Below are 26,932 nucleotides of genomic sequence, written 5' to 3'. Positions count from 1 at the left end.
AATATTCCATGCATCAAGTCTTCAATTCAAATCTGTAATACTTTGATTTGAAAATTTAAATTAAAACCACAAATTCATTTAAGCACAACAACCACTAATTTAAAAATGAATCTTAAGCTAGCCATTTCCAGTAGACGGCTCGACTCGCTTGAGTATGAAAGAGGACGTCTTTTTTGCCAATGCTTTTATTGTTTATCGACAAAACAAGTTTTAAGCACATAGATATATGATAATTAAAAAAGAGTATTAGAATACGTGTGAAAAAATAAAAATGCTAATATGTTTCTAAATTTGAAGAATATCGAAGGCTTGCAAGCAAGTCCATTAGCAAAATTTGAAAGCAGTGAAACATAGAAAATGTAAAACGAATACTAAGCATTCAAAAGGAAAGAAATGTTAATAATATAAAAGTAAACAAGTTACCCTTTCACCCACCACCTGAGCGATTATAAGGATATGCTAAAAATTGTTTCCGGGATATCCGTAGGCATTTTCCAAATCCATGTTGTTGTACGGCATCATGACGGATTGGCCAGCAACTGCAGTGGTCGAATTTGAGAAAGCATACGTAAATACTCTACATTATATATCTACGAAACAGTAGTAAAAAAATCCAACTTACATGGACCCGCGGCAACAGGATCAGCGCCACTGTACGGGTGATAATGAAAAACACCCGGTATGTAATGTGTCGGACCGGCACACGAAACCGGTTCATAGCCAACAGCGGCGGCTTGGCTCAATTGATGCTGCTGGGAGGAATCAACATACACCAACATTCCGTACATAGAGTTCTGCACCGGGCAATTGCTATGATGTTGGAACGAAAAGACAGAAAACGGTAGTTGACCGCCGTGCTGATGATGTGGATGTGATTGCGGCTGCTGCTGTTGATTTTGTAACTGGAATTGCATCTGCTCTTGCTGATGGTGCAACACGTGTTCCTGCAGCTGACGTTGTTGCGCCAAATGAGACTGTTGCATGAGTTCCTGTTGCAGGAGGTGTAGTTCCTCGTCAGTCGGGGAATCATTCACCTCGTACAACTGTACCCCACTAGGAGATACTCGCTGGGACTATAATGCAGAATTAGAAATAAACACATCAAAAGTTTGCCTTCGTCTGAATCGCTAAAATAAATAAAGGCAAGGGCTTACCACTGCAAAACATGAACCACCGGTTAGACGTCCTTCAAGATCGTAATTTGGTGGACACATTTGGGTGTCTGGTGTTGTCGGAACGAAATGCCCTCCCAAGGCTCCAACGGGTGATGATGCCCAGTTCTCGTACGGTACCGGGGGAGGTAGCATCAACGGCATGGGCATTGGTACATTGTTATTCCAAGGCGCCCAATTCGTATTGCCGGAGTAGTTAGCTGTTAGTGAAGGTTTTTCTATCCCTCCGGATGCAGCGTGTTCCCTTTGGCTTGATCGATTTACTACAGCGTCGTAGTATTTTACTTGGACTCGTTCGCTGCGGTCATTAAAAGACGACTGCTCTATTTCAGCTTGCCCTTCGAGTTTCATCGCTTTTCCAGGAATATGTCCTCCATGCAGAGTAGCGAAAGGGTACGGCTTTAGCGACGCTAGCTGAACATTTACCAAACCGTGAGTTTGACTCATTCGTACCATACGTGTTCCTTTTTCAAACTGAATGTTCTCAATGCGACACACCTTAAGGGAATTGTTGGATTGGTAAAGGTATTTCCTTCCGTTCTACATAATGAAGATAAGTGTTAGAAATAAGTTTTAAATTCCGAACTGTGAGGTTACCTACACTTACCCGGTATATCGTTTCACAAGTTTTTGTCATGTTTGCGAGCTTCCAGACGTCGAACTCGACGTTACGATAAATATAGGCATCAAGCGCCTTCGCCGCCTTGTAGGCAAACGGCATGACTCCTTCGTTTAGCAGCTGGCGTACACACGAAATGTCCCGGCCCATCAGCAGAGGATTCGGTACTCTACCAGCCCTTACTTGGTAGTTGCTTCCGCTAAACTGCCCGTACAATCGGTACCCTGCGTCGTTGCCGTGCTCCAAGAAAAAACGTCGCACCTTGGTGAAATTCACGTTGTTGTGGAAGTGGCACAGTTGAAAGTTTGACAAAATACACTTGGTATTGTCGCGTCTGCTTAATACGAGCTGCCGACCATCTCCGGTGATGGCAATGGGTCGTCCTTCATGATCCTTTCCATAGGATGTAGTGATGTTTTTCGGATCGTACAGCATACGCTCTACAGCGTACTCCACATCAGGTATTTGAAACACTCCTTTGTACAAAACCTCATACACCAGAGCTGTAGAGAAGCATAATGAAAGCAATTTTAGACATCAATATAGAACAGTTCTTTTCCCTCAACTTACATTGACAGAAGGCTGCCTCTTGCATATGCTCTAACGGGTACACCGAATCAAAGTGGTTTGCCCGGCAAACGAACAGTCTCCAGACTTTCTCAGACCCGTCCAAATTCTGGTAAAACCAACGGCCAGTCGAAAGCGGTTCATAAATGAAAACATCGGCTCTGGAACGATTGCGGATACATTAGAACTCATCATCATAGTTCAGCCCCGTTGGATCCCAATACTTACTTGTAGAACATTGCCAACGCCCGCAACTCCAACAACGAGCCATACGTACGCGTTAAAGCCAGGTTAGCCAAGTAAGTTGTAAAAGGTCCTTTCACGAACTGAAAAAAAAAGGGCAACCGTGATGATGTTGAAAGTGGGTTATTGGTGTTATTGCAATATAGAAATGATACGACTGAGTAACTTTAGCTGCGGGACGATATTGAGGTTAGGGTGCGCGTCGTATTAACTCTATGTCCTACATTGCTTACTTTGGCGAATAAATGCTTATTTCCCCGCATAAATGCCACACAAATCCGACGTACACTTTCGTGGTACATCTGAACGCCATGTTCTTGCTCCGCCACCGTTCGAAACAGGCAGGTAGAGTCTGTGGCCGTGTGCTTGCGATAGTATCCCAGCTTTTCGATGAATTGATCATCAACGTCCGGCGTTTGCCGGCTACCGGAGGCGAAGGCTCGCTGCTCATGTCGTGTGGAGTTATTCGTTGCCATAGTTAAAACGTTTGTTAGTAGTCACATTCAAGTAAAGCGTCTGTAAACTACACCTTTCTGGTGTATCAATAAGGTTCGTGAATTATAAGAACGTATATTTTCACTAATATTGAAGCGCACAATACGGAGTGACTTGGATACCAACCGGGCGGAAAATATGACAGCCGTCAGTTGTCACTCTTTTTCCGTGGGGATTTGTTAGCAAGCAAACGGTTTTGAAGCAGTTTCAAAGTGCGATGTCGTTTTTCACACGGTAAATTTCTAAAAAGTTTATTTTGTAAATAGTAAATTTGTCAATAACTGACTTCACAGTGGAGTTCATTACGAGAGATTTCGCTTTTTTACGCTTTTAGCTAAAATTTAAATTGATGTTTATTGTTTGGTCAAGGTATTTAAACGCTCGGTTATATATTCACCTTGATATTCCCGTTGATAATTTCGACCAGTGGTTGGGACTTAAGTCTCGTCTCCAATGATCTGCCTCTGATCGTACATTATTGTACTGAGGTGGCTATGGAGATTTCAGTGCAATGCTTGTAGAAAAATACGCTATTAATTCATGTGAATGTTGCAAAAATGGTCGAATTTGTGGAAAGAAAACACGAGAAAACTTGAGCACCATAAAATCGTTGATGAAATAGCGAAACTCTCAATACTGGTTCTTCTCGGGAAACATTTGAATTGAAAAAGTAACAACTGACAACTGTCACCTCTTCAGCGCAGAATCAATTTAACGTGAAAAACAACAGCTCCAAGTCGCTTCGTGCTGTGCGTCGTGGTTTCCGTGTAAAACGTGCGTTGTGTCTTTACACTTATGCAATTATTTTAAATATAACCAGTATAGTGTATTTTTCTCAAGTTTCTCTTACATGTGATTAAAATTAAACGATTTAAGAATGCACCGTGAGTTTTCTTGCGGAAGCCTGAAAACGCCCGAAGCGGAATCTCGTTTCCTCGAAAACCTAGGATACTATCGTAAACATATTGCACTAAACTCTACCTGCCTGTTTCGAGTGGTGTCGGAATATGAGCATGGCATTCAGATGTACCATGATAGTGTCCGCCAAATCTGCGTGGAATTTATGCGAAAAAATAAGCAGTTGTTTGCCAAGGTAGGTGCTGTACGACAATGCTTAATATTAGAATTAGGCTTTCTTGCCTCGAACCGTAACCTCAATATCGCATACCCTACGTAAAGGGACGTGTCATTTCTAGATAGCCATACGTTCCGTAATTCCCTTTCAAAGTAGAAGCTTGGAAACCATTACTTTTTGTGTTGTTAAAAACAAGTCGCATGTTTCACTATGTATTGCAGCTGGTAAAAGGATCTTTTACAGCATACTTGGCCAACCTGGCATTAACGTGTACGTACGGCTCGTTGTTGGAGTTGACGGCGTTGGCAATGTTCTACAAGTAAGTATTGGAATCCAACGGGGCTGGACTATGATGAAGAGTTCTAATGTATCCACATTCGTTGCAGAGCCGATGTTGTCATTTATGAGCCGTTTACGACTGGCCGTTGGTATTACCGGAATACAGACCGGGCCGAGAAAGTCTGGAGACTGTTCGTTTGTCGGGCAAACCACTTTGATTCGGTGTACCCGTTAGAGCATATGCAAGAGGCAGCCTTCTGTCAATGTAAGTTGAGGGAAAAGAACTGTTCTGTGTTGATGTCTAAAATTGCTTTCATTATGCTTCTCTACAGCTCTGGTGTACGAGGTTTTGTACAAAGGAGTGTTTCAAATACCTGATGTGGAGTACGCTGTAGAGCGTATGTTGTACGATCCGAAAAACATCACTACATCCTATGGGAAGGATCATGAAGGGCGACCCATTGCCATTACCGGAGATGGTCGGCAGCTCGTATTAGGCAGACGCGATAATACCAAGTGTATTTTGTCAAACTTTCAACTGTGCAAATTTCACAACAACGTGAATTTCACCAAGGTGCGACGCTTTTTCTTGGAGCACGGCAACGACGCAGGGTACCACAGATACGGACTTTCAAGGAAAACATTCTGTTGGAGGAATGGTAGAAAACCAAATCCGTTGCTGATGGAGCGGAACATTTCGTGTGTACGCCAGCTGCTAAACGAAGGAGTCATGCCGTTTACCTTCAAGGCGGCTAAGGCGCTTGATACCTACATGTATCGTAACGTCGAATTTGACGTGTGGAGAACGACACTTCCGGCAAACCCATACCAAACGGAACGGGAAGGTGACCATACACCTAATAACGATGAGCCCATTTCCAATCAGCTTGATACAGGGATGTGTTGGGAAGGAATGAATCAAATTCGGGGTTCGGGGAATGTTCAGTTTGCTGCGCTCTGTGAGCCCTTCCCATTTCATACACTGCAAGGTGGGCAAATTTTTGATAAATCCGTAAAACCGGAAAGGCATGTTCAAGAGGAGCACTCATCTAATCACTGCCCCGGCAGAATTCAGGTGCAATACTACGATAATGTAGTAAACCGACAGTGCCAAATGGATCGCGATGTATCGGAAATGATTCAAAAACCTTCACAAACAGCTGTCGTCAATTCGTATTTGGTGCCTTTGGATGTCAATTCACCAATGCCTTTGCTGTTCATACCTCCGACACTGGTACCGTACGAGAACTGGCCACCATTTGCAGTGGTAAGTGGTAGCTTGTTTATTGTATCTCATCGAACCAAGACAGAAGTCCTAATTTCTAAATTTAAATGACAGCCCCAAAGGGTGTCTCCTGGAGAGGCACAGTGGTCCGAAGCGAGTGCCAACGAGTCTCACTTGCTGCAACAACATGCACTGCAGGATCAGTTGGAGTATCAACAGCAGCAGCAACCACACCCTCAGCACGGCGCTCAGCTTCCCTATTTTGTGATTGCATGGCGATGCCCATGTGCCTACTGTATGTATGTTCCATAACGGGTGTACTGTATTACTACCCCCACCGTGGCGCTCAACCTGCAACACCTCGGTCTCTGTAAGTTTTATTGTGTTGTGCCTACTGTTTCGTAGATTACTATTTATTTTTTAAATTTTATCTTATCGCGTTTAGTTGGTGGCCGTATAACTACATCGATTCCAGAAATACCGATCAAACATCAGCAACTTCAAACATTTAGAACATCATCTTAACCAGCCCGTTGGTGGAGCATAGAATTCTACTATTTCATTGACATTGTTCTTGATATTGTTGAACTTTTTATTCATCCCCAAACAATTGCGCATCAATTGCGCAAGGATTGATTTCATGATTATTTCTGTTTTGGTTTTTGCAAATTTGACACATGCTTTTATAAACTTTTATCGTGCTTTTTTGAGCTTGGACCTTATAACTTTTTTTTCTCTTGTTTTTTACATTGTTGACGTTTGCTCAATATTATCAATTTTTTTTATCCATTCAAAACATTTGGGTTTTGCAGCAAGAATGATTCCAACTTATTGATGATTCACTTCTTTGTTTATTTTTTTATGCCCGCTTTCTTGTATGCTATTAAGTCTCATACGTGTTGTACTTTTTATTTTGTTGACATTTCTTTAAATACCTTCAAAGCGATTGCACATCGTAGGATGTATTTCTTTCCATTTTCTCTATTACTTATTAAACTTTACAAACTTGAAATATCCTTTGCTTTGTTTTCCATACCTTTTATGCCTTCTAATGTGCATTTTCAAATAAACTTAATATCTTAAACATTAGATGGAGAAAATTCAAGATTAACGTTGAACAAAGTGTTTGCATGGAAATATTAATAAAATCAAATTCATAGAAACATATGTTCGATATTGATTTGACTTCGATTTTTTTGTCATTGTTGTTCCAAAACTAAACATGCGATTTACGTCACCATCCATAGGTAACACGATCGTATATTCCCCTTCTAGATTACATCGTCTGTCTGACCCAATACCGTTTTCCATTTCCCCTTCGAGAATGTGTTACGAAATGTAATGTATGTTTCCCTACTTCCCCACCCCGTTACAAACATTTCAAAGCCTCTGTAGATGTACCCCCGGCACAAATGGTTGCGTTTCCAACGGCACACTGTTTACTACGCCAGACCAAAACACAAACGAAAACGCCAACCTGCTCGGGTTGGGTTGGGCTGCGCCGGCGTTTGTAAAAGACACCACGTGCTACGACTGACCTGGAAAGCAGGTGAATGAACGAGCGCAGGTTTTTCTCCCTCGGTTTCCGTAGGGAAGGTCCACTGTAATGGCGTTGTGGTTTCCCTCCATTTACGCAATGAGGTCCCTGGACACAGGCAGAGGGAGACAATTGAAGTCCTTTCGTAAGTTATAATCAGGAGTAGGTGCTGGTATTGGATGTTTGGTGAAGGGTTGTTTGGAATGGTCCATTAAGGTTGGTTTGCTTTGTGCCCTGAAGGGCTCCGCCTTTCGAGAGAGAGGTGTTCATTACTGAAGGCATCGTGAGTGGGCCCTTGTGTTCACCTGGCCGATGGCCACCGCTGTAACTGCCAGCAGCCAGTGAACCCCAAGGCGGGTAGTGAATTCCGTGAAGCCTCGCAACATCTTTCCCATCCACTCGTTGTGTGGTTGTATGCGTCTGAGGAGAGTCACACAAAAGAAGCATCCACGATCGGTTGTGCATCCAGCATGCAAAGTATGTGGCTCGCCCGGTTGGTGCTGGAAGCCCATGGTCCAGTTCCTCCACTCCGCACCGCGCGAGGTTTTTACCGGCCTCCGTCCGAAAGTCGACGGAGCGCATTCTGACGCTCCCTGCCGACAACTTTCCCGACGGCCGCCGAGGGCCTCGACGATGAGGCTTCCGTTGGCTTGCCGTCAGTTGTGTCGGTGTTGTTGAACCCGCACGATCGTTGTCTGAGTGTGGCGCTGGTTCTACGTACGCTTTGGCGCGCTCGCGCGCACGTATTCCCTCGTCGATCGCGATCGCCAACCGTGGTTCCTTTTGTGGAGGAACTATATAGACGGCTTCTCGCCGCAGAATCCAGCGGCTCGAGAAGAAGTGAGTTGGTGTAACCCAAGCCACGGTGGCGTTGTAGGTGGGGGTGCGTGGTGCGGTTTAAAACCTGTTCAACCTGTCTGTTGCGATGCTGGGAGCGCGATCTTGCTGTACGTCGATCGATTCCGTAGAACTTCACCAGCGGACAAAATTCGCCAATCAGTAGTTCTCGAGCGGTCGCGATCTGGACTTCGGACTCGCAAGCCAAGCGTGATCGGTCTCGGATGCTGCACAGCTTCCAGAGTGAATAACGAAACACGCCAGCGATGCCGAAACGGTTTTACTCCCGAACATGCAGTACTATTGGGAAAACTCCCGTTGATCATCCCGTGCCGGTTGAGGGACGCGCATCCCATAGAACCGTAACGTAGTAAAATTAATTACTTCTCTGTCAACAACCTCTCCTTGGACCGCGATAGTTAGTAAGCGTGTGTGTGTGCATGTGTGTTTGGTGCAGTGTGAAATGCGTAGGACGAAGTAATTATTGAGTTTTCATTTGGTCCCAAACCGACGGCCTGTGACGACGGATACGCTGTCTCGTGGATCGTTTCGGAAGTGGATGGGAAACAATTTCCCGAAAATAAATGTCACCACGTGACCCTTGCAGCTGAGAGTGTTCCGTTTTCCTCGAGTGACTCAAAATGTGTGTTTGCAGGTCGTAAATTAAAACTCCTCTCGCTTAACGATCGTTATGAACGATTTGTTTCTCGATCGGACCAAGCAGGAAACATATGAAACCGATCCAGCCAAGTCGGTGAAAAGTTATCTCTTCGACACAGGAACATTCGCGTTACCGGACACCGTGCACCAGATAATAATACGTTCCAAATGTTCCGCGAAAGCCAGGGGGGGCATGCAATCGGAGGGTATTTAGTTGCATATTCCCTCAGCTATTGGGTGTGCATGCGTCACAGGAAAGCAAGCGGACGAGCTCTACTGGTCGTTAGTAATTCGCAAACGTCAATCAAGCGTCTCTGCCTTTCTTTTCTTTTCCTTCACTACCGCTCCGACATCAAGATCGCACTAACGCACGCCACGTAAGTGAGGGCGGGGTGCAAGGAACATCGATTAAGAAAATTAAACTCCCATCCGTCTATCGGCGATTTCCGGATAATTTAAGATTGCGCCTCGCTGCCGATGCGCGCTCTTTTAATTTCCACCGTCTGGGCTGGGGTATCTGGGAGACTGGTCTCTGGGTCGTTAATGCGATCAACCGGACCGGTTGATTCCTCAAGCACCAGCGTTCTTCGCCGCGGCCACTAGAAACACTCCGAAAGTCATACACACTCGATCATGCGTCTCTCGGGTGATTTATGATCCGTTTGCCAGGTCTGCCAATACCAGGAGGATGGGAAGTAAAGGATGCAGAGCAGCACCGGGCCTCCTCAGTGCAAACACTTTTCACGTTCTTCTAAAGGAAATTGGTTCCGCTGTGTGTAGGCCGGGCCGAGGAGTTGGTGGCAAGTGGTGGGTGTGGTTCTATGCGTGGTTTATTTTTCTGCCAGTATTTTTCTTTTACCCCGGTCAGAGAAATTGTAATTCATTCTGTCATATTTAATTCACGACCCGGTGTGTGTGTGTGTGTGCCTGTGTGGGTTGTATTGAGGAGGGGGCCGCGTGGAAGGAAAATATTCGTTGACGATGTTTACGTTTTCCAGCGGCCGCGGGAGCGGCCCAGGGACAACAAGGTTCTCGTGTTACGCGCGTTATTCGAGTAGGATGTGCCGCTGGAATAGGGAAGGTCGATGAAGAACCAAAATAACAGCGAACGACGGCACGGAAAAAGAAATGCATACTTCAACACATTCGTTTGATGCTGACCAGTGCTTGGGAAACATATGCAAACGTGAAACCGTAGGGTGACTCAGAACAGCATCCCATTTTCCTGGGATGTTTGTAGCCCGTACTGGAGTGCTAGGCTAGGGGTGAACTATTGGGGGCATTATCTGTGATGTTTCCTCAGCAATGTAGAGAGAGAGAGAGATGAAAAACGCTTAGAAGAACATATATATGGATGAATTATGCTAAACAGAACGTTGAGGGGCATTAGTTACTCTTTCAACGCTGCGCTAAAGTAGTCTGAAGGGAACGAAAAACCATTTCTTGAGTTTTTGAGAACAAGATTAACATCCGTTTGCTCTAAATGCATATGCAGAGGGCAGCACAAAAATTGTTGCAATGCGAGTTACTAGTTGACAACGGCAGGCAAAATGAAACTGTATTTCAAATTTAAAACAAATCGAACATAGCTTTGAGCATTCAAAACTAGCGAATAAAAAGGCGTAATATCTGATAAAAATAAGAGTAAAATCTAATATTTCCCGAAACAAACCCAAACAAACGAACCCCACAACTGCCTCTGTCGATGGAAATAAATAAAACGTTTGACAATATCCTATGTTTTCAGGTCTGAGACTTTTTTTTCGTTGTTTATGAGGCATTTATAATTGTTTAATTTCTTACAAATCTTTTCAATATACATCGTTTCGTTATCAAAGTGCGGCAGGCATTCAAATCGAGAGTAAATTAATGCCATAACATCAATTTGAAACAAAACACATTGCCAGTCTGATAATTTGTCATGATTTTTCCTCGAAACTTTTGCGATAAAACGTTTTGTTTGATAAATCGGATGTTTGAAAATACCGATTACGAAGGAAAATAAAGAAACATTTTCCACACGACTGACCTTGTTCTTCCTGCGGACGAGCGCGCGTGGTTGCTCGCCGTTTTGGACAGCTTTAGCTCGCCGATATTAGTTTACCACACATGTCAAACATGCCGCGTCTCCCCGTCAGGGCAGGAAGAAGATCGAACGACTTGCCAACCGGTCAACCCGGGGCCGGTAACGGTGGAAGTTTTCCACCGAAGAGAGGAGGGGGGACCAAGTTCCGGGCGCTAACGCTGGCGTAGGGTTGATTGTTTACCTTCAAATGAATCGCAAACACGTTGTTGTTTGATTTTGCTATGCGAGGAGGAGAATGTGTGCGCGCGCGAAATTGCCCCACAACCACTCCCTTCGCCCAACGACAGCAGTCAAATATAAACACTTTTCGTCATCGATAATTTCCGTTCGAGAAGCTGGTGTGGGGGAGGAAAATGACCACTAGCGTGGCTGACAGATTTCCTCAAATTGAGAAGAAGAAAATCGTTACTTGGCTTAGGGGAGCGAGCAAAGAATGGGGTGCGAGTGAAAAATTTGAATTTTTTTCCCGTAGTTATGCGGGGGTGGGTGTTTTCCGCCCCTCGTGGCCCCGGCCCTCCGTCGTCCTTCCCTTCCGAAAACGCAGTTGCTTTCGTCACTGATCGTTTGTCGGCGCTTTTCATCCGAGATTTTCTCCCCGAGACAATTTTTCCGCCGCTCTTGTGATCGGCTTCTTTCTCCCTTTTGCTTGGAACACAGTTTCCTTCTCTCGTGGCTAGTCGGTATCGTTCCGTCTCGGTTTTCCTTCGTTCACTCTCTCCGTAATATCCGTGTGACGACGTCACGGATGAGGATATGCGATTTTCGGTGGTCTGTTCTTGGCCGGTCAAACAACATCCCGCCGTCCGAGAGCGATCAGTTGACGATAGTACGCGGTCGGGAAAACAAGTTCGTGTAAGCTTTGTTTGTGCAAGTGCGTTGCCGAGTGTGTCGTGTCGGAAAATCTACCCCGCCCCGCCCGCTGGCGTCTACCGAAAGCGGAAACGACACAATTGCCGGTGGTGATTTTGATCCTCGCTGGCGCTAAAGTGGCGCTTTCGCGCGTGAAAAGCATCGCCGCGGGAGTGTGAAAAATTCTCCCCTCAAACTCCCCCTTGCATACGCTACCCCCCACCGCGCAAAGTACGTTGGTTGCTTACTCGCTTCCCTTTTTGTTTCTGTTGTGAACCACATAACCTCCCACTTTGCATCCGTTTTTCTTCTGTTTGCTTGCTGCCAACCTGTCCCTCGTTTTCGCAAGCAAAGTGTAGAGATTTACTTTGCTTTTTGACACCTAGCGACGTATGCGATTGTGTTGTTTTATACTTTAGGCATGTTTCGAATAGCACATTTGTTACTTGTTCTCTTGATGGGTTCCTTGCCGTCAGATATTTTCCCTCAGACCGGTTGGATGGGGGCGGGGGGTTTCGAAACCGAGAGAGGTCGAGAAAAAACAACCACCCCTCCCCCTGTCCGAAAGACAAGGACAAGGGACTCGCGCGCACGGTTTGGTCGACTTTCTTCGGTTTCGCGATCCTCGCCGGGAAGAAACGCATCAACATCGCCGCGCGGCCATGACAACGATCGTGGCCTGGTGTTAACGATTCTCAACTGCGCCCTCATTAACGGAATCCCATTCTCGAACGACCCAACCACCACCACCACCACCACCACCAGTGTGTGACACAAGCCCTTCCTCCCGTTGGGGAATTCGCGCTACCGGGAAGACGGCGAGACGACGGTTCCTTTATTTTTAGGTTCCACAAAACGCCCGACGCCACAAGTCATCCTTCGAGACTGTCTCGGTGTTGGGCAACAAAAAAAAAAAAAAACGAACCAATCGGCAAACAAAATCGCTTCTTATTTTGAGGGCAGTTCGCAGTGGAACAGGAAAACACCAAAGGGGTTTTACTCATCGCCAAAAGACACACGCACAGGCACGCGAATATGGTGCCGGCGGAGAAACGAAGAAGAAACCGTGTAGTGATAATTTTCAATTGAGCGCGAGATGAACCGGTGACAATTTCCCTCCCTGGCACACATACGCACAACAGCGCGGGGGGAAAGTGTATCGTGTTGTTTAGGTGACCTGCAGTGGGTTCGAGCGCTCGGTGTGTCGGACATATGTTTTCCATCAAGATCGTTGCGGGTGGTGGGACTTTGTCGTGTCGTGTCCGTGGAAGCAAACATTTCATCCTTCGGAGGGGGTGCAACAACATTCACAAGTTGTTCAACAACAGCATTCGCCGGGATTAGTGTTTATTAATCTTTGAGCGGTTCTGCTTGCGAGGTTCGAGCGTGTCGTCTTCCTGCATCCTTCGTGATATCAAGCATGATTTACAGTTGTATACGTTTGGTGTTGTGTATTTTTGTGTTTTATGTGCATCGTAGTGGATTTTTTTTAGGTTGTTTGTAAGAGAATCGTTTCGAGAACATTTTAATTGGATATGATAACCCAAAATTAGTGCTTTTATTTGCAGTGTTGTGTGTGTAACTAGTGGTTTGTTTGAATTATATTTTGTTTTCCTCCGCCGTGCTAATTAAAATTGACGTGTGTGTAAATTTTATTTTCAAGTAGTGTTTTAAAAACATAATTTTTCAAAAATATCCGTGCGCTTTGGCTGTTTGTGCTGCCTGGCCCCCTCCCTGTCCTGCAATTATACGACTTCTTTAGCGCTGTCGTGCCCCTTTAAAAACAAAGCCAAACCGTGTCTTCCTTTTCGTCCTTCGATCACGTTCCCATGCTCGGTTTGACGATATGGTTCGCTTTGGCAAAAAGGAAACCACCGACAAGCGCCAACTGCTGGCCAGTATGAACTCGATGCACTACGACAGCTCGAAGCAGATCGACAACGGTAAGTTATGGGTGGATGGTGGGACTAAAGGCCGCGCGTAAAGAATGGTAACACCTTAACCTGTCCGGACTGAAGCGCGAGTAATTTTCGGTTTTATAAACCTCACATTGCACCGTTCGCACCATCGAGGTGGCCAAGTTCCCGCCGCCGAAGAGAAGGAGGTGGATGCCTTTTTCGCAAGACGTGCGTAAGAAGTTGCCCTTTTTCTTCGCATTCACAAGCCTTCTGCGTGCTGGCCCGGTGTAGGAAGTCCGAGGAAAGTGAAAATGAAAATAGAAAGTAAATTTATGCCGGTCAAAATCTCTTACCTCCCTCACCGGGCGACCCTAACCCCATCCGGTCTCGCTCTGGCATTCGCCGACACTGGTTCACTTTTCCCGTTTACAAATTCATCGCGTTATTTTGGTGCCACACTTCTATTTTTCTGCTGTGTCTTGGCCGTTTCTAAGACGGCTTAGTCTATGTCTCCCCACCTACCGACGGCTTGCCATGCCCATTTCCCGCCCCCCCCCCCTCCCCATTCGACGGCCCTTTAAAACCTCTTCGGCGGAAAACGCACTAATGATGACGGCTTTCGCTTTTGGCGGTGATCGGTCTAGTTGTTCTGCACCGGGAAGATGGATACGCCGAACGTTCCCGCTTCCTCCCGGCCCGTCATCTGGCATACTTCAATCATGCATCATGATCGTCCGATCGGATTGGGATCTGCAATTTTTCAAGTGTTACTTTAACGTTCGGCCAACCGGTTCGGGGGGATCTTGTTTTAATTTGTGGGTTTTGTTTTTCTTTTCACCACTGGTGGGATTTGATTTAATTGATTAAGGAATACCGAATGCTGCGGTGGGGTGTTAGTTTTCCTTCCCGGCGGCCAAGGAGGGTAAAGTCTAAGTCGACCGTGCGGTCGTGTGCAATTGATGGGCGAGTAATTAAATCGGTATAAAATACGGTTTTACTACCGCACTCTTGAGTTGAGTGGTTTGGTTGTGAATAATGTTTGGCCCGTGTTGTTTTGTTGTTGCGTTAGTTTGGTCATCTCGTTGCGTGCATTTTATTTGTGTTTTTACAGAGGTAATGTAAATTTAAGATACCCCATTTTTAATGGATTCGATTAGGTTGGCTAATGAAGGAAATTTACGCCATTTTATTCGTCGAGAGAAATTGAAGGTGGCGAGGAGAAAATGTTTCCTGCTAAAATAAACATTTGTATTTGCTTTTGTTCGCGTTACTCGCTTAAACAGATTTGTTAAACAATTTCTGGCATTCCAATTTGCAATGGAAGACAAACACCATCTTAATTGTGATAGAAATAATTAGTATCATGAAACCGTCTTTAAAAAGAAGGTTTTCTAACACATACTTTTACAGTACCAATTTCTGTTCCCAAAAATACCAAGATATCTTCAGAAGATATCAATGTTGTAATTTTTACAAATGTTTTTAATTTCAAGTTTGTTCAATACTTATGAAGTACGAAAGCAGTTATGTTTGAAGAATCGTCAAAAGAATGAACCTAAGAGCAAAATATAACTGAATTGAAACTGTTATTTAACTGACCAGAACTTAACATAAATTACCGTGAATGTTTACATTAGCATTACATTAACGAGACCATTCATTGTGCAACTAGCAATGATTGAAATTAAATTAAAATATGTTTTGAAGTATAGTAATTTTGGTAATGTGGTAAAAAACATTCTTGCAAACCAAGCTTCAAACAAGATTGCAAACCAATTGCTAGTTTAATATAAAAATACGGAATTTCTCAAAAGAGGAAATCAAATGCATAAACTGAGTATTTATTAACCTTTTGTGATAACTCACCAAATCGAGGACCCGCATAAATGATAAAAAACTATGTTGCTCTAAAACTAAAATAGCATAAAACTTTCGGCTGAACTTCCAAAAGAGCACAACTTTGGAGATATAAAATTGATCCATTTTGGCCTTATGTCAATGCCACTTCGGTACGAAGAGACGAAGAATTGCGAAGAAAATTGTTCTATGTTTATAGACTTGAAAAGGTTTTATGATGAGGGCTGTCTAAAAATGACATTTTACCATCACCGAGCCGTTCAATCCACAGTTGCCAGAACACTTTAGGCCAATCCATAAACTCTAATTCCCGGTCGTCCACCAAAGAGATCCACCCGGCGCCCCGAGTGCATTCGTATGTTCGTATAACTTAAAGCATTAGTGTCAGCCGAATCCTTCCATGGGACTCGTTCGCTGCCTCAATATTGTTGTGTGGCCTGGGCCAGGACTCACCAGTATCAGAATATACAACCATCAACACCTCGTGCTTGCTGTAAACGAGCTCGGCTTACTCGTAAATCGTAAATTGTACGACAGCTTTCCTCCGTTCGGCGATGGGTAGAGAGAGAAAAAAAAGGAACAGTAATGTGCACCGGAAAATGTGCAAAACGGATTATCGTCGGAGAAGATTTTTACGACCGCACGACCGTACGCAACTCCCCCTCTCCCCACGCCCCACCCTCTCGAGAAGCGGATGGATTTCCACGCGGATCTTGCCCCCCGTTGTTGTACGACGTGTAGACATTTTTTTTCATCCTCTCTTTTCCTTTTTTCCCACACCGAAAATTCTAAAGATGAAAAACGTTATAAACAAACCATCACTTGCCGTTCGGATCGCGCGCCACTTGGTGGTCGCCGCTTGGATGAAGCCGTTCGCGGGGAAAGCTAATCCCAATTGCAGTAACTTCTCGGTGGCACAATTATGGGTTAGGGGTGTTTTATGATACACAAGCAATGAAGAAGAATGTATTCATAAACCCCCCTCCCGTGCGTACCGAGGAAACCGTGGGCACCGAAGGATGTTTATTTGTGCAGAGGAAATATTGCATTTTAAAGACAACAACTAAACGGTTCGGAGCGATTATTATTATCGTAACACCCGCTCGCTTCATGAAGGTACGCGCAAATGATGCAGATGAAAGGATGCGGTTATGTGTGAAGATAAATATTATTGCAAGCAGCAGCATCTTCAAAGTGTTAATCGATTTATGGAACCTTGAGTTGGTGGTTGGCGTGGAGAGGTTTATGCCCTACTGTAGACACAGTTAAACACTATCTCATTTTCAGCACTGATGTCACTGTGTTCTTCTCCCAAGTATTTAAGATAGTAACAGTATCAGCAAAGAAACACGTTGTGTGACATTGTGGCACTCTAGTGTCGCCAAATGTAGCCCGGGGTAGTTTTCATGTCACCACCCCCGGGCGCCCTAACGGCTGCTAGGGTTTTATTCGATTCCATTTTATTATCCCTCACACGAGCCACGTGTACGAAGCGTTACTTTTGCGGCTGCAGACACCCGGAATCCCTCGAGCACGGTCCTGCCCCGTCAGCTGCTTAGTCTTTGTCTTCCCTGGGCCATTTCCCAACACACCCCCTCACCGCTCGCCGGACGTCACATTTCTAAGACCCCGCCCGAGACAAGAATGTGGCAATTACCCGGCAAAATGTTCGACCGGTGCTAGATGTTGGAAAAGGGTTGTTCGGTGTGCGGCCGAACGAACTTACACACAGACTTGCACCGACCTTCCTCGTGGCGTGAGGAAGGATCCAGGGAGTGACTTCAGCGGATGGAAGCCACCACTGCCTGGATGGAAAGAGCTCGGAAGTAACCTCCGCGGATTGAGGTTACTCGCTCTGGAAATATCAGTAAAGTCGATGGGCAGGCCAACAGACTAGTACTCTTCCTTTCCAACTTATGGAGACTTAGACGGCAAAAAGGTGTCCAAATAGAACTACCGTGGGTCGGATTCCGTTTCGGATCTAATTGCCTTGATAAATAATGCCTATGCTTCTTTATTCCAAGTTCTCCATGTATTTCAACAGTTTCGTAACCTCAAGGCATCCCACGATACGATGCTACTATAGTGATACCTAAATACTAACTACTGCTTTGTATCCTAGTTCTGTACAATGCTGGGCTAGCGATGAACAGTTCTTATCGCTGTAATTTGGTTATTGATCGTTTGTGCTACGTCTTTCATATCGTTTCGTGGTTTACAGTTCTATTCTGTACTCTGTTCTACAGGTTTGGATCTAAACTATATTGCCTACCTTTAGGCGTTCCGTAACTTCCGATCTAGACGGAACATACACCCCCCGTTGAGGCTACTCAATATTTCTTGGTTACTCTTACTCTTCTATGGGCAATAATGAAATCTTTGTTATGGGTCGCCGATATGTTGCTCCGTCTACGAATACATCAATCGCTCGTACGAGGCCGTCTTCACCAGGGTATACTGCTTCCACTCTCCCCATCTTCCAATGGAGCGGCGGCTGATGTCGATCATGGATGAGGACGATCATTCCTTCGCGAACATTCGGCAGGCTGCGTAGATTTTTCTTCCTCGGTTGCAGCGTATTCAAGTAGTCTCGCTGCCATGCACGCCAAAAATGCTCACGCATAAGCTGGAGGTGTTGCCATCTAGTCAGTCGAGTCGCCTTGGTGTCTTGTAGAGATGGTTCCGCCAAAGCCGTGAGTGGTCGACCGATTAAGTAGTGAGCGGGCGTGATCACTTGGGGGTCCGCGGGATCGTTAGAAATACTGAAGAGTGGTCGTGAGTTTAGTACAGCTTCGATCTCGGTGATGACGGTAGATAACTCCTCGAAGGTGAGTTTGGTGTTGCCTACGATGCGTTTGAGATGAGTTTTTGCTGATTTCACCGCAGCTTCCCAAAGACCTCCGAACTCAGGGGCATCTGGCGGGATGAAATGCCATTCAATTTCTCGGGACTGGCAAAAACTTTGGATGGTGTCCTGGGTTTGCTGGTTTCGGAATTGTTGGAACAATTCATGTAGCTCGTGTTTTGCGCCTCGGAAATTTGTTGCGTTATCCGAGTGAATCTGCTGCATCATTCCTCGTCGACTGATAACCCGCTTGAGAGATGCAATGAACGCATTTGTGCTTAAATCAGACACTGCTTCTAGATGAACTGCCTTTGTTGCCATACACACATAGACTGCTATGTATGCCTTGATCATTGCTGGACGACGAACACCTTGCTTGATGAAAATTGGACCGGCGTAGTCCACTCCGGTAACTGCAAACGGTGGTGATGGCGTCACTCTGACGGCTGGCGGGTTACCCATCAACTGGCTTACGGGGGCTGGGTTGGTCTTGAAGCAGGTGATGCATTTTCGGGTGATAGACCGAATCGTGAAGCGTGCGTTCAACAGCCAATATCGTTGACGTAGGGCGTTCATCAAGCCGGTTTGTCCCACATGAAGTAACTCCACATGCATTTGTCGAACCATAAGACGAATAACTGGATCCTTGTTTGGTAGAATGATAGGATGGCGGCTTTCGAAGGGTAGAAGAGACCGATCCAGACGGCCTCCCACACGGAGCAAACCTTCAGAGTAGATTGGACGAAGGTTTGCAAACTTCTTCGAGGGTTCGTTTTTCACTGCTCGCTGGATTTCGTCGTCAAGATGGATGAGTTGGGTGACACGGATGATGGCTTCAGTAGAACGGCGCAACTTGGGAATCGTTAAATACTGGCAGGTATTTCGTTGGGTTGGCGGTCTTCTACAATTTTCCACAAACCGGAGAACGTATCCCATGATTCTCTGAACCGTCCGAAAACAACTAAACCGTTCAAAAAATGAAAATGGTTCAATAGTCACGGTTGGGTTGGCCATCACTCCTTTCAATTCGGGAAGTTCGTCCTCAGGAACAGGATCTGCTGGATTAACCATATAGTTCGCCTCATGAAGGTAATTGGGTCCGCTCCACCAAAGGTTGTTGGTTTCGAAGGCTTCTAGTAGCATGCCTCTCGAAACGATGTCAGCTGGGTTGTGATGAGACCTTATATATTCCCATCGACACTCTTCCGTGTGTTTCTGGATTACCGCAATTCGGTTTCGGACGAATAGCTGCAGCTGATTCAATGGTTTTCTGATCCAGGCTAAAACAATTGTGCTGTCACACCACAGCACAATTTCTTGGAACTTCAAATTCATGGCTGGCAAAATCTTTTGTACTAACCGGGTGAGGAGAAGAGCGGCGCACAACTCTTTGCGTGGGATGGAAACGTCGTGCTGTGGAGCCAGTTTGGATTTGCTAGTGAGCAAACATAGCTTCGCTGAACCATCAGGAAACAGGCTTCGTAGGTATATAGAAGCCCCGTAGGCCACATTTGAGGCGTCGGAAAATCCGTGCAGCTCGTACGACGTTGCTCCCTCAAATGTGACGCACCTTTGAGTCTGGATGCGATGCAGGTGTTGCAAGGATGGTTGGAGTTCTTGCCACTGTTTCATCGATCCTTCGTCGATGGGGTCGTTCCAGTCAGTTTTCAGCTTCCAAAGACGTTGAATGAGTAGCTTAGCCAACACGATGACCGGAGACACTAACCCCAGAGGGTCGAAGAATTTGGCTACTTCCGAATAAATGATGAGCTTCGTAACCCTTTGGTCAGCTGTTGCGACTGGCTTCGGCTGGTGCGCGATATATAGATGATCTGCTTTTGGGTCCCAGAGTAACCCAAGCACCTTTATCGCCTGGTTCACTCCTCGTTCGGCCATTGGGATGGCTTTTTCTTGCTCTTCTACTGGAATATGCTCAAGAAACTCCGGCGAGTTTGAGCACCATTTGCGGATGGGAAACCCTCCTTGGTTGAGAAGCCGCTTAAGTTGGTATTGGGCTTCTATAGCTTCCTCAACCGAGTCCGCACCTGAGAGAACGTCGTCCATGTATGTCTCTTCCTTTATTATGCGGGATGCAATCGGAAAGGCATCCCCGTCCTCCTCGACCAATTGGAGCAAACATTTGGTGGCAAGAAATGGTGCTGATGCTGTACCGTAGGTAACTGTACACAACTCGAAGACTCGTAGTGGCTCGGAAGGGTGTGGTCTCCAGAAAATCCGCAGGAAACGTTGATCTTCTTTAGCGTGGAGAATCTGACGATACATTTTGGCGATGTCTCCCGAAAAGGCTACTTTGTACATTCGAAATCTCAGAACAATGGAGTAGAGATCGTTCTGTACAACTGGTCCTACATGCAGCACGTCGTTGAGCGATAACTCGGCTGGAGATGCCTTTGCACTGGCGTCAAACACGACTCGGCATTTCGTGCTCGAACTAGATGGCCGCAAAACCGCATGGTGTGGCAGATAGTAGGATAGCTGGTTGGGTACATCGTCGGATTCACGGATTTGTCGGCAGTGCCCTAGAGTTTCGTACTCTCGGATGAACTCCACATACTGTTGTTGTAGCTCTGGGTTGCGAAGCAGTCGTTTCTCCAACATCATAAACCGTTTGAGGGCTACCGTGCGACCATTGTTCAACAGGGTTTGTTGTTTGTTAAACGATAGTCGCACAATGAACCTTCCAGATTCGTCCCTTTGATATGTAGTTAGAAAATGGTTCTCGCACTCCAGTTCTTCGATGGATCGTTCCGGGACGTCTGGAACCTCTTCAATTTGCCAAAACTGCTGGATCATTTTTTCGATGTCGACCAAAGCGTGGTGGGAATATATGGCTGGGATGGTAATCTGCTGCTCTACTATGGCTCCGGACACAATCCAACCAAACTGGCTATCTTGCAGACGAGGTAGATTATCAGCAAGATCGAGTTGGCTTGGCTTGAGTATATCGAAGAATAACTCAGCCCCGATCAGTAAATCAACCTTGTCTGGCGTGTAGAACGTTGGATCAGCAAAGGTTATTCCCTCCGGAATGTCCCAGTTGTCGATGTTGATGTTGCACGACGGGATCGTGCCAGTTATTTTTGGAGTTACCAAGCATTCCAAGCTTGTTTGGTAACTGTTCACCCGGGATTGTATTGTAACGGTCAGCTTGTCGCGAGCGAGCGTGCGCAACGCGTTGATTCCCACGATCGGAACGTTTGCCGGTCTCTTTGGCAGTCCTAGACGGTTGGCCATTTCCTCAGCAAGGAAATTGACCTGAGAACCGCTGTCTAGGAGGACGCGGCAGCGATGTGGCTGGTTCTTGGCGTCCAGTACGTTGACCACGGCCGTCAACAGCAGGACGTTCTTACTGGGTTTGATGGTTTGCGATGCACATGCTGTCGAAAGTTGTTCCCGTACCACTGGTCCGCCGTACTCTGCCGCTGTCGATGGAGGATGTACACTTGGGGTCGGAGGTTGAGGTTCTACTTCTGCTGCCATGGAAATAGTTGGCTGACCGGTGGGTGCTACGTCCTCGTGCAGGAGCGTATGATGGCGACGCTGGCACTTGTAGCACTTTCTCTTGGAGGGACATTCCCGTAACTGATGTCCCTTCCGCAGGCAGTTGAAGCATAGTCCTGCTTTTTGTGCGGTGTTACTCCTTTCTCGTGGTGTCCCTTTCAGCAGTTCTGGGCAATTTATATTAGGATGGTCCTTACCACAGATTTCGCACTGAATGACCGCTGCTGTATAGCTCTTCTGGGCTGGATGTCTCGGAGAAAGCGGATGGTTGCCCTTTAGTTTGACCGCAGGAGCTGATGATGACGCTGCTGCGCAATTTTCCAAAATCTGGCATCGGGATTTTAGAAATGCCATCGTCTGCTCGTAACGGGGCAGCTCACCTTTCCGCTGCGTGCCTTCCCAGGCTTTTCGGGTTGATTTGTCTAAAGCCGAAACCAGCAGATGGACCACCATTGGTTCCGACACTCCTTCCAGGTTTTGTTTTAGGAACTTGAGACTTTCCACATGCCGGGAAGTCTCTTGGACCAGAGCTCTTAGCTCGTGGAAATTTTCTGACGTCATCCTTTTGAGGTTCAGCAATCCGTGGATGTGGCTGTCCACTATGGCTCGGTGATTGCCGAAGCGCTCCGTCAGAATCTCCCAGGCTTGCTTGTAATTGCCAGCGTTGAGAATGCTGACATCGATTGCACCTGCAGCCTCGCCGACCAATGCCTTCTCAAGGTGATACAGCTTCATAGTGTCACTGTCGCCGGCATTGGCCATCAGGTCCTCGAAGATGGCCTTAAACTTGGGCCATGCAGCGTAAGTGCCGTCGAAAGTCGGGATCGGTGCCTTGAGCGGTTGCTGCTGGATGACAACTTGAGCCGCGGCAGGCTTGTTGTTCGTTGTCTTTGATTCCGCGGCTAGCAGCAACTCCTCGATTCTATTGGACGCCTCGTAGAATACTTCTTCGAACTCGTCGTAGACGCCGTCCTGCTCTGCCATTGCGCTGTCTGGAATTAGGCCTACGATGGTGGTGTGTATGGCACTAAATTCCGCGTACACAGTCGCGACGGTTTTGGCGAGCACCTTCAGCTGGGAAACGGTTGGCTCTTTCGTTTCCTGCAGCGTCTGCTCGATTCTCAGTAATTTGGCGTTGATCTGCGCTCGTTGGCGGACTGCCGTCTTCAGCGCCTTTTCCATCTTCTCGCTGTCCTGAGGTTCACTTGTTGAAGTACTCGCTGTCGGCTCACTTGACTCACTCGGCGTCTTCGTAGGGGAATCCGCTTGCTTGGATGGGGTGTGCCTAACTCGTGGCATCGGGTTGTCTTTTCACTTTTCACTAGCACAATGGATCCGGTTCGAAGGACCATATGTTCGGTGTGCGGCCGAACGAACTTACACACAGACTTGCACCGACCTTCCTCGTGGCGTGAGGAAGGATCCAGGGAGTGACTTCAGCGGATGGAAGCCACCACTGCCTGGATGGAAAGAGCTCGGAAGTAACCTCCGCGGATTGAGGTTACTCGCTCTGGAAATATCAGTAAAGTCGATGGGCAGGCCAACAGACTAGTACTCTTCCTTTCCAACTTATGGAGACTTAGACGGCAAAAAGGTGTCCAAATAGAACTACCGTGGGTCGGATTCCGTTTCGGATCTAATTGCCTTGATAAATAATGCCTATGCTTCTTTATTCCAAGTTCTCCATGTATTTCAACAGTTTCGTAACCTCAAGGCATCCCACGATACGATGCTACTATAGTGATACCTAAATACTAACTACTGCTTTGTATCCTAGTTCTGTACAATGCTGGGCTAGCGATGAACAGTTCTTATCGCTGTAATTTGGTTATTGATCGTTTGTGCTACGTCTTTCATATCGTTTCGTGGTTTACAGTTCTATTCTGTACTCTGTTCTACAGGTTTGGATCTAAACTATATTGCCTACCTTTAGGCGTTCCGTAACTTCCGATCTAGACGGAACAAGGGTGTCATAAAATAATGCAGGGAATGCCCCAATAAAATTCGAACCATCCCTCCCTCCCCCGGGCAAACACGAGGGCAACATCTGCTCTCCGTCTCGACCCGCGACCCCATTAGTGTTGAGAAACTGACACTCTGCCTCAGGCTGGTACTACTTATGATTGGTCCATTGTGTGTGTGTGTCTCTAGATCAAATATAACTAACAACTTCATCCCCCGTCGCAAACGATCTCGTTAGTCTTTAGGCGGGGGATTAATGTGACTTGTGAATTAATGCTCTTCCTACCTTTCGAAATCTATTGCAGCTGCATTTCAGCACGTGCGGGAAAATCTCTCCGATCTCAATGGCCGCCCGGAAGCGAACGAAACGGACCTCGTCTTTCTACAAGGAATACTGGCGAACCCGGCCGTCACGCAGCTGATCAAGGTAGGTTTATCCACCTCGTTTTTTTTTTGGGGATTGTTGTCACTATTATTATTATTAAGTGGAGACACTTTATTACGCCAGTGTCGGCGCGATCGATTAAGTCGGTCCTCATCCCCGTCAAGGGATGACTAATTGAATAATTTAGCACCCATTACACGCTCGACCGGGCGCACAAGAAACCCTACGATGCAGTGGAAGGAATGATGTACTCCGTACTCGACGTGAAATATTGGGAACCTGCACTACCTTCGCTCGAACCACAATGTTACCCTCCCGAGGGACCGGAAGATCGGCTCTGTCGTGGAAGGAGGGAAAGTGAGTCGTGGCACGTTGTTGATGGCGCGTGCGGAAATGGGTTGTTTGGTTTCACCTAATTGGATCCGAGCGGCGGAGCCAATTTCTTCGGTGCACACATACTAAAGTGTTGCGCGGTTAATTGGTCGAGTGACACATATTTTCCCAAATGCGAAACAAGCGAGCTGCTTTTCTTCCGCTTTCCGCAACACTCCACGCTCTCGAGGGTCTTCTGGAGTGCGCAATACTTGAGTGAGGAGGAGGAGGAGGGCGCCTGTGTTAGGTTAGGTCGCCCTGGGATAGGCGCGTCGTTACACCATTACTCGCTCCGGAGGGACCGTAAATTGACCGTTGGCCTGTTGATGCGTCGGAAAACCCTAATTGGTCGTGAATCAGTGACCCTCGGCTGTTCGACAAGAGGAGGAGGGGGCCATACGTTCGTCGGAGGTTATGGCCCGGGCCACAGTTACATTGATGAACTGCAATTAAATCAGATTGTTTTAAATTGGTTAAGACTTGCGAACGGGTGCTCGGACGTCGGCGTTAATTTAATTGAAGCGATAAACTCAATGCGCAGGAAAAAAGTGTGTGCGTGTGTGTGGTTTTGCCCTTGAACGAAAGAAGGTTTACAACAAGCGCGTTACATGACAAATTAGGCCGATTTGTAACAACGGAACGATTTCCCAATGTCGTCAGGAATCATGAAGTGTTGTTCAATTTGTTACTAAATTGCCATCCCGCGTCCTTTCGGTAGAAATTCGCCAACATTCTCTCTCATGCTCGCCGTGATTCCAAACATGTACAATTTCCTGAAAAATCATTTGACCCCGTGATGTTCTATCTTAAACACGCTAATGAATTTAAATTAGCTTCATCAGTGCCGGAGCATACGTTTTTCTCTAACCAAGCCCCGGCTGAAGGAAAATCCTTAAGCTCAACGTGCGAAGGCTTAGCCTTCCGTTGATTGTTTTAATTCCGTACAGTTTTGTTTTTCCCCCCACGAGCCGCAATAGGACCACGAAAAGCCGCATTAATTTATTCGCACTAAGGGGATTCCATCGTGAGCCGTCTTCCTTGGTGTGTAACCCGAAATGTGGCAAACGAAGGCTTCGACACCGAAGACACCGGAGCCGAGAAAGTTCGTACATTTATAAACACACGCACCCAGCTTGCTTGCCTTAGCGTTGGGCCAAGTTGGGTTTTTTTTTTGGAGGAGAAGAAAAGCATTCCGGCTGGAATCAACAAACACAACGACACGGCGACGGGCGGCTCATTTTCATCGCTGATGAGCTCCAATCCGGTGGTAAAGCCGGTTTGGTGTTGGTGTTGGTGTTTTGGGGGTAGTTTTTTAAAACCGGTTCCTGAGCCGTTTTACTCGGGTTAAGCGTCTCGGGGCCCAGCATAAGCTTTTATGCTTTGCGGTTGCTGCAGCGGTTTTGCCGAAAAATGCCTACACCGTGCGAGAAGCCATCAGGGAGAAACGTGGTGTGGTTAGGAGGAATGTGTGGCTTAATGATCTTACTCACACTAAGGTGAATGGATGATTGTTAGATGCTGCTTATATGAGGCGAGGGACGGTTGGCGGGGAAACGTTCTGCAATTTTTGGCAATGACATCAGAAGAAGTGTTTCGGTCTTTTGAGGTCTTGAAGAAAATGCGAGTTAGTTTCGCTTAGGTTATTTCTTGCGCTTACTTCAGTCCTCTCTGTGTGATCAGCGAATGAACCAGTGAAACTCCAACTCGAAGGATCGAAAGGGATTAAGTGGAGAAACTTATTAGCATCTTTGTCGAAAAAAAAAACTAACTCCTGCAGTGTATCAACAACTCCTTCCCGCCCTTCACTCAACGCTTCATCCAACGCCGAAGGTATGTGCTTGTCACCACAAAGCGAGTGTTTCATTACGTCCATGGCCTGGAAAACCGAACGGATCCGTGTTTGCCGGAGCATTTATGCAGCTGTGAAAACTGCATGTCGATATTGAGTTACACGGTGGCCCGCAAACCGGCCAGTGGTCACGGAGATTGGGGTGCGCGCAACGACAAACTATGCTGCGGAGTCACAGATTTCTATTTATGCAATCGATTGTGTTGACACTCGTTTCGCTGCAGCTGGACACATATCTGTGCTGAGATTTATTTCTACAGATTTTTCACCGGTGACCGGCGTGAAGTAAGGAAACCTTTAAAGGCTTTAGCTTGACGTTTGAAAAGTAAATTTATGCTTATGCACGGGCAACATAAGGATATTTTTAGCCAATTATTGTCGCGAATGCAGATCAAATTTGCTTTCCGGAAATGAATCATTGTCTCCGACTCACATATGTTTCACAATTTTATTTTGACCGTTTAAAAAATTGTACTTATAGAGGCACCCGTCTAGGAGAGAGCTCCGTCATCAACAACAAATTGGTCGTGTTTATTTGTCGCCCGTTTTCCATCGGAGACACACGCGCCCGATCGCCGAGTATTTATAAAACAATTAA

The 26,932-nt window shown here is 46.3% G+C and overlaps 2 protein-coding genes across 4 annotated transcripts in view; one reads left to right on the top strand and one right to left on the bottom strand.

The window, feature by feature from the left end:
- LOC131262237 (protein PALS2) overlaps window positions 1–26,932 on the top strand; it is a 44,878-nt gene that overhangs the window by 1,302 nt on the left and 16,644 nt on the right. For both annotated transcript variants that reach the window (XM_058264196.1, XM_058264195.1), the window contains one exon: window positions 24,034–24,155. In XM_058264196.1, coding sequence (XP_058120179.1) covers window positions 24,034–24,155 — 122 coding nt within the window. The remainder of the gene's footprint in view (window positions 1–24,033; window positions 24,156–26,932) is intronic.
- LOC131262238 (protein ovarian tumor locus-like) lies at window positions 164–3,210 on the bottom strand. Of its 2 annotated transcripts, none has more exons than XM_058264200.1 (7): window positions 2,835–3,210; window positions 2,587–2,684; window positions 2,362–2,519; window positions 1,780–2,294; window positions 1,155–1,712; window positions 623–1,073; window positions 164–539 (listed from the first exon to the last, which is right to left on the bottom strand). In XM_058264200.1, exons 1-7 carry the CDS (start codon window positions 3,075–3,077, stop codon window positions 460–462), a joined length of 2,103 nt encoding a protein of 700 aa, XP_058120183.1. In that variant the 5' UTR covers window positions 3,078–3,210; the 3' UTR covers window positions 164–459. The 2 variants fall into 2 exon arrangements, with proteins under 2 accessions (XP_058120183.1, XP_058120184.1); XM_058264201.1 differs by having other exon boundaries at window positions 1,155–1,646.

Source organism: Anopheles coustani, chromosome 2, assembly GCF_943734705.1.
Source record: "Anopheles coustani chromosome 2, idAnoCousDA_361_x.2, whole genome shotgun sequence".
Classification (NCBI taxonomy): domain Eukaryota; kingdom Metazoa; phylum Arthropoda; class Insecta; order Diptera; family Culicidae; genus Anopheles; species Anopheles coustani.
Note: the sequence above shows the minus strand (reverse complement) of the source record. Positions and strands in the feature narration are given on the sequence as shown.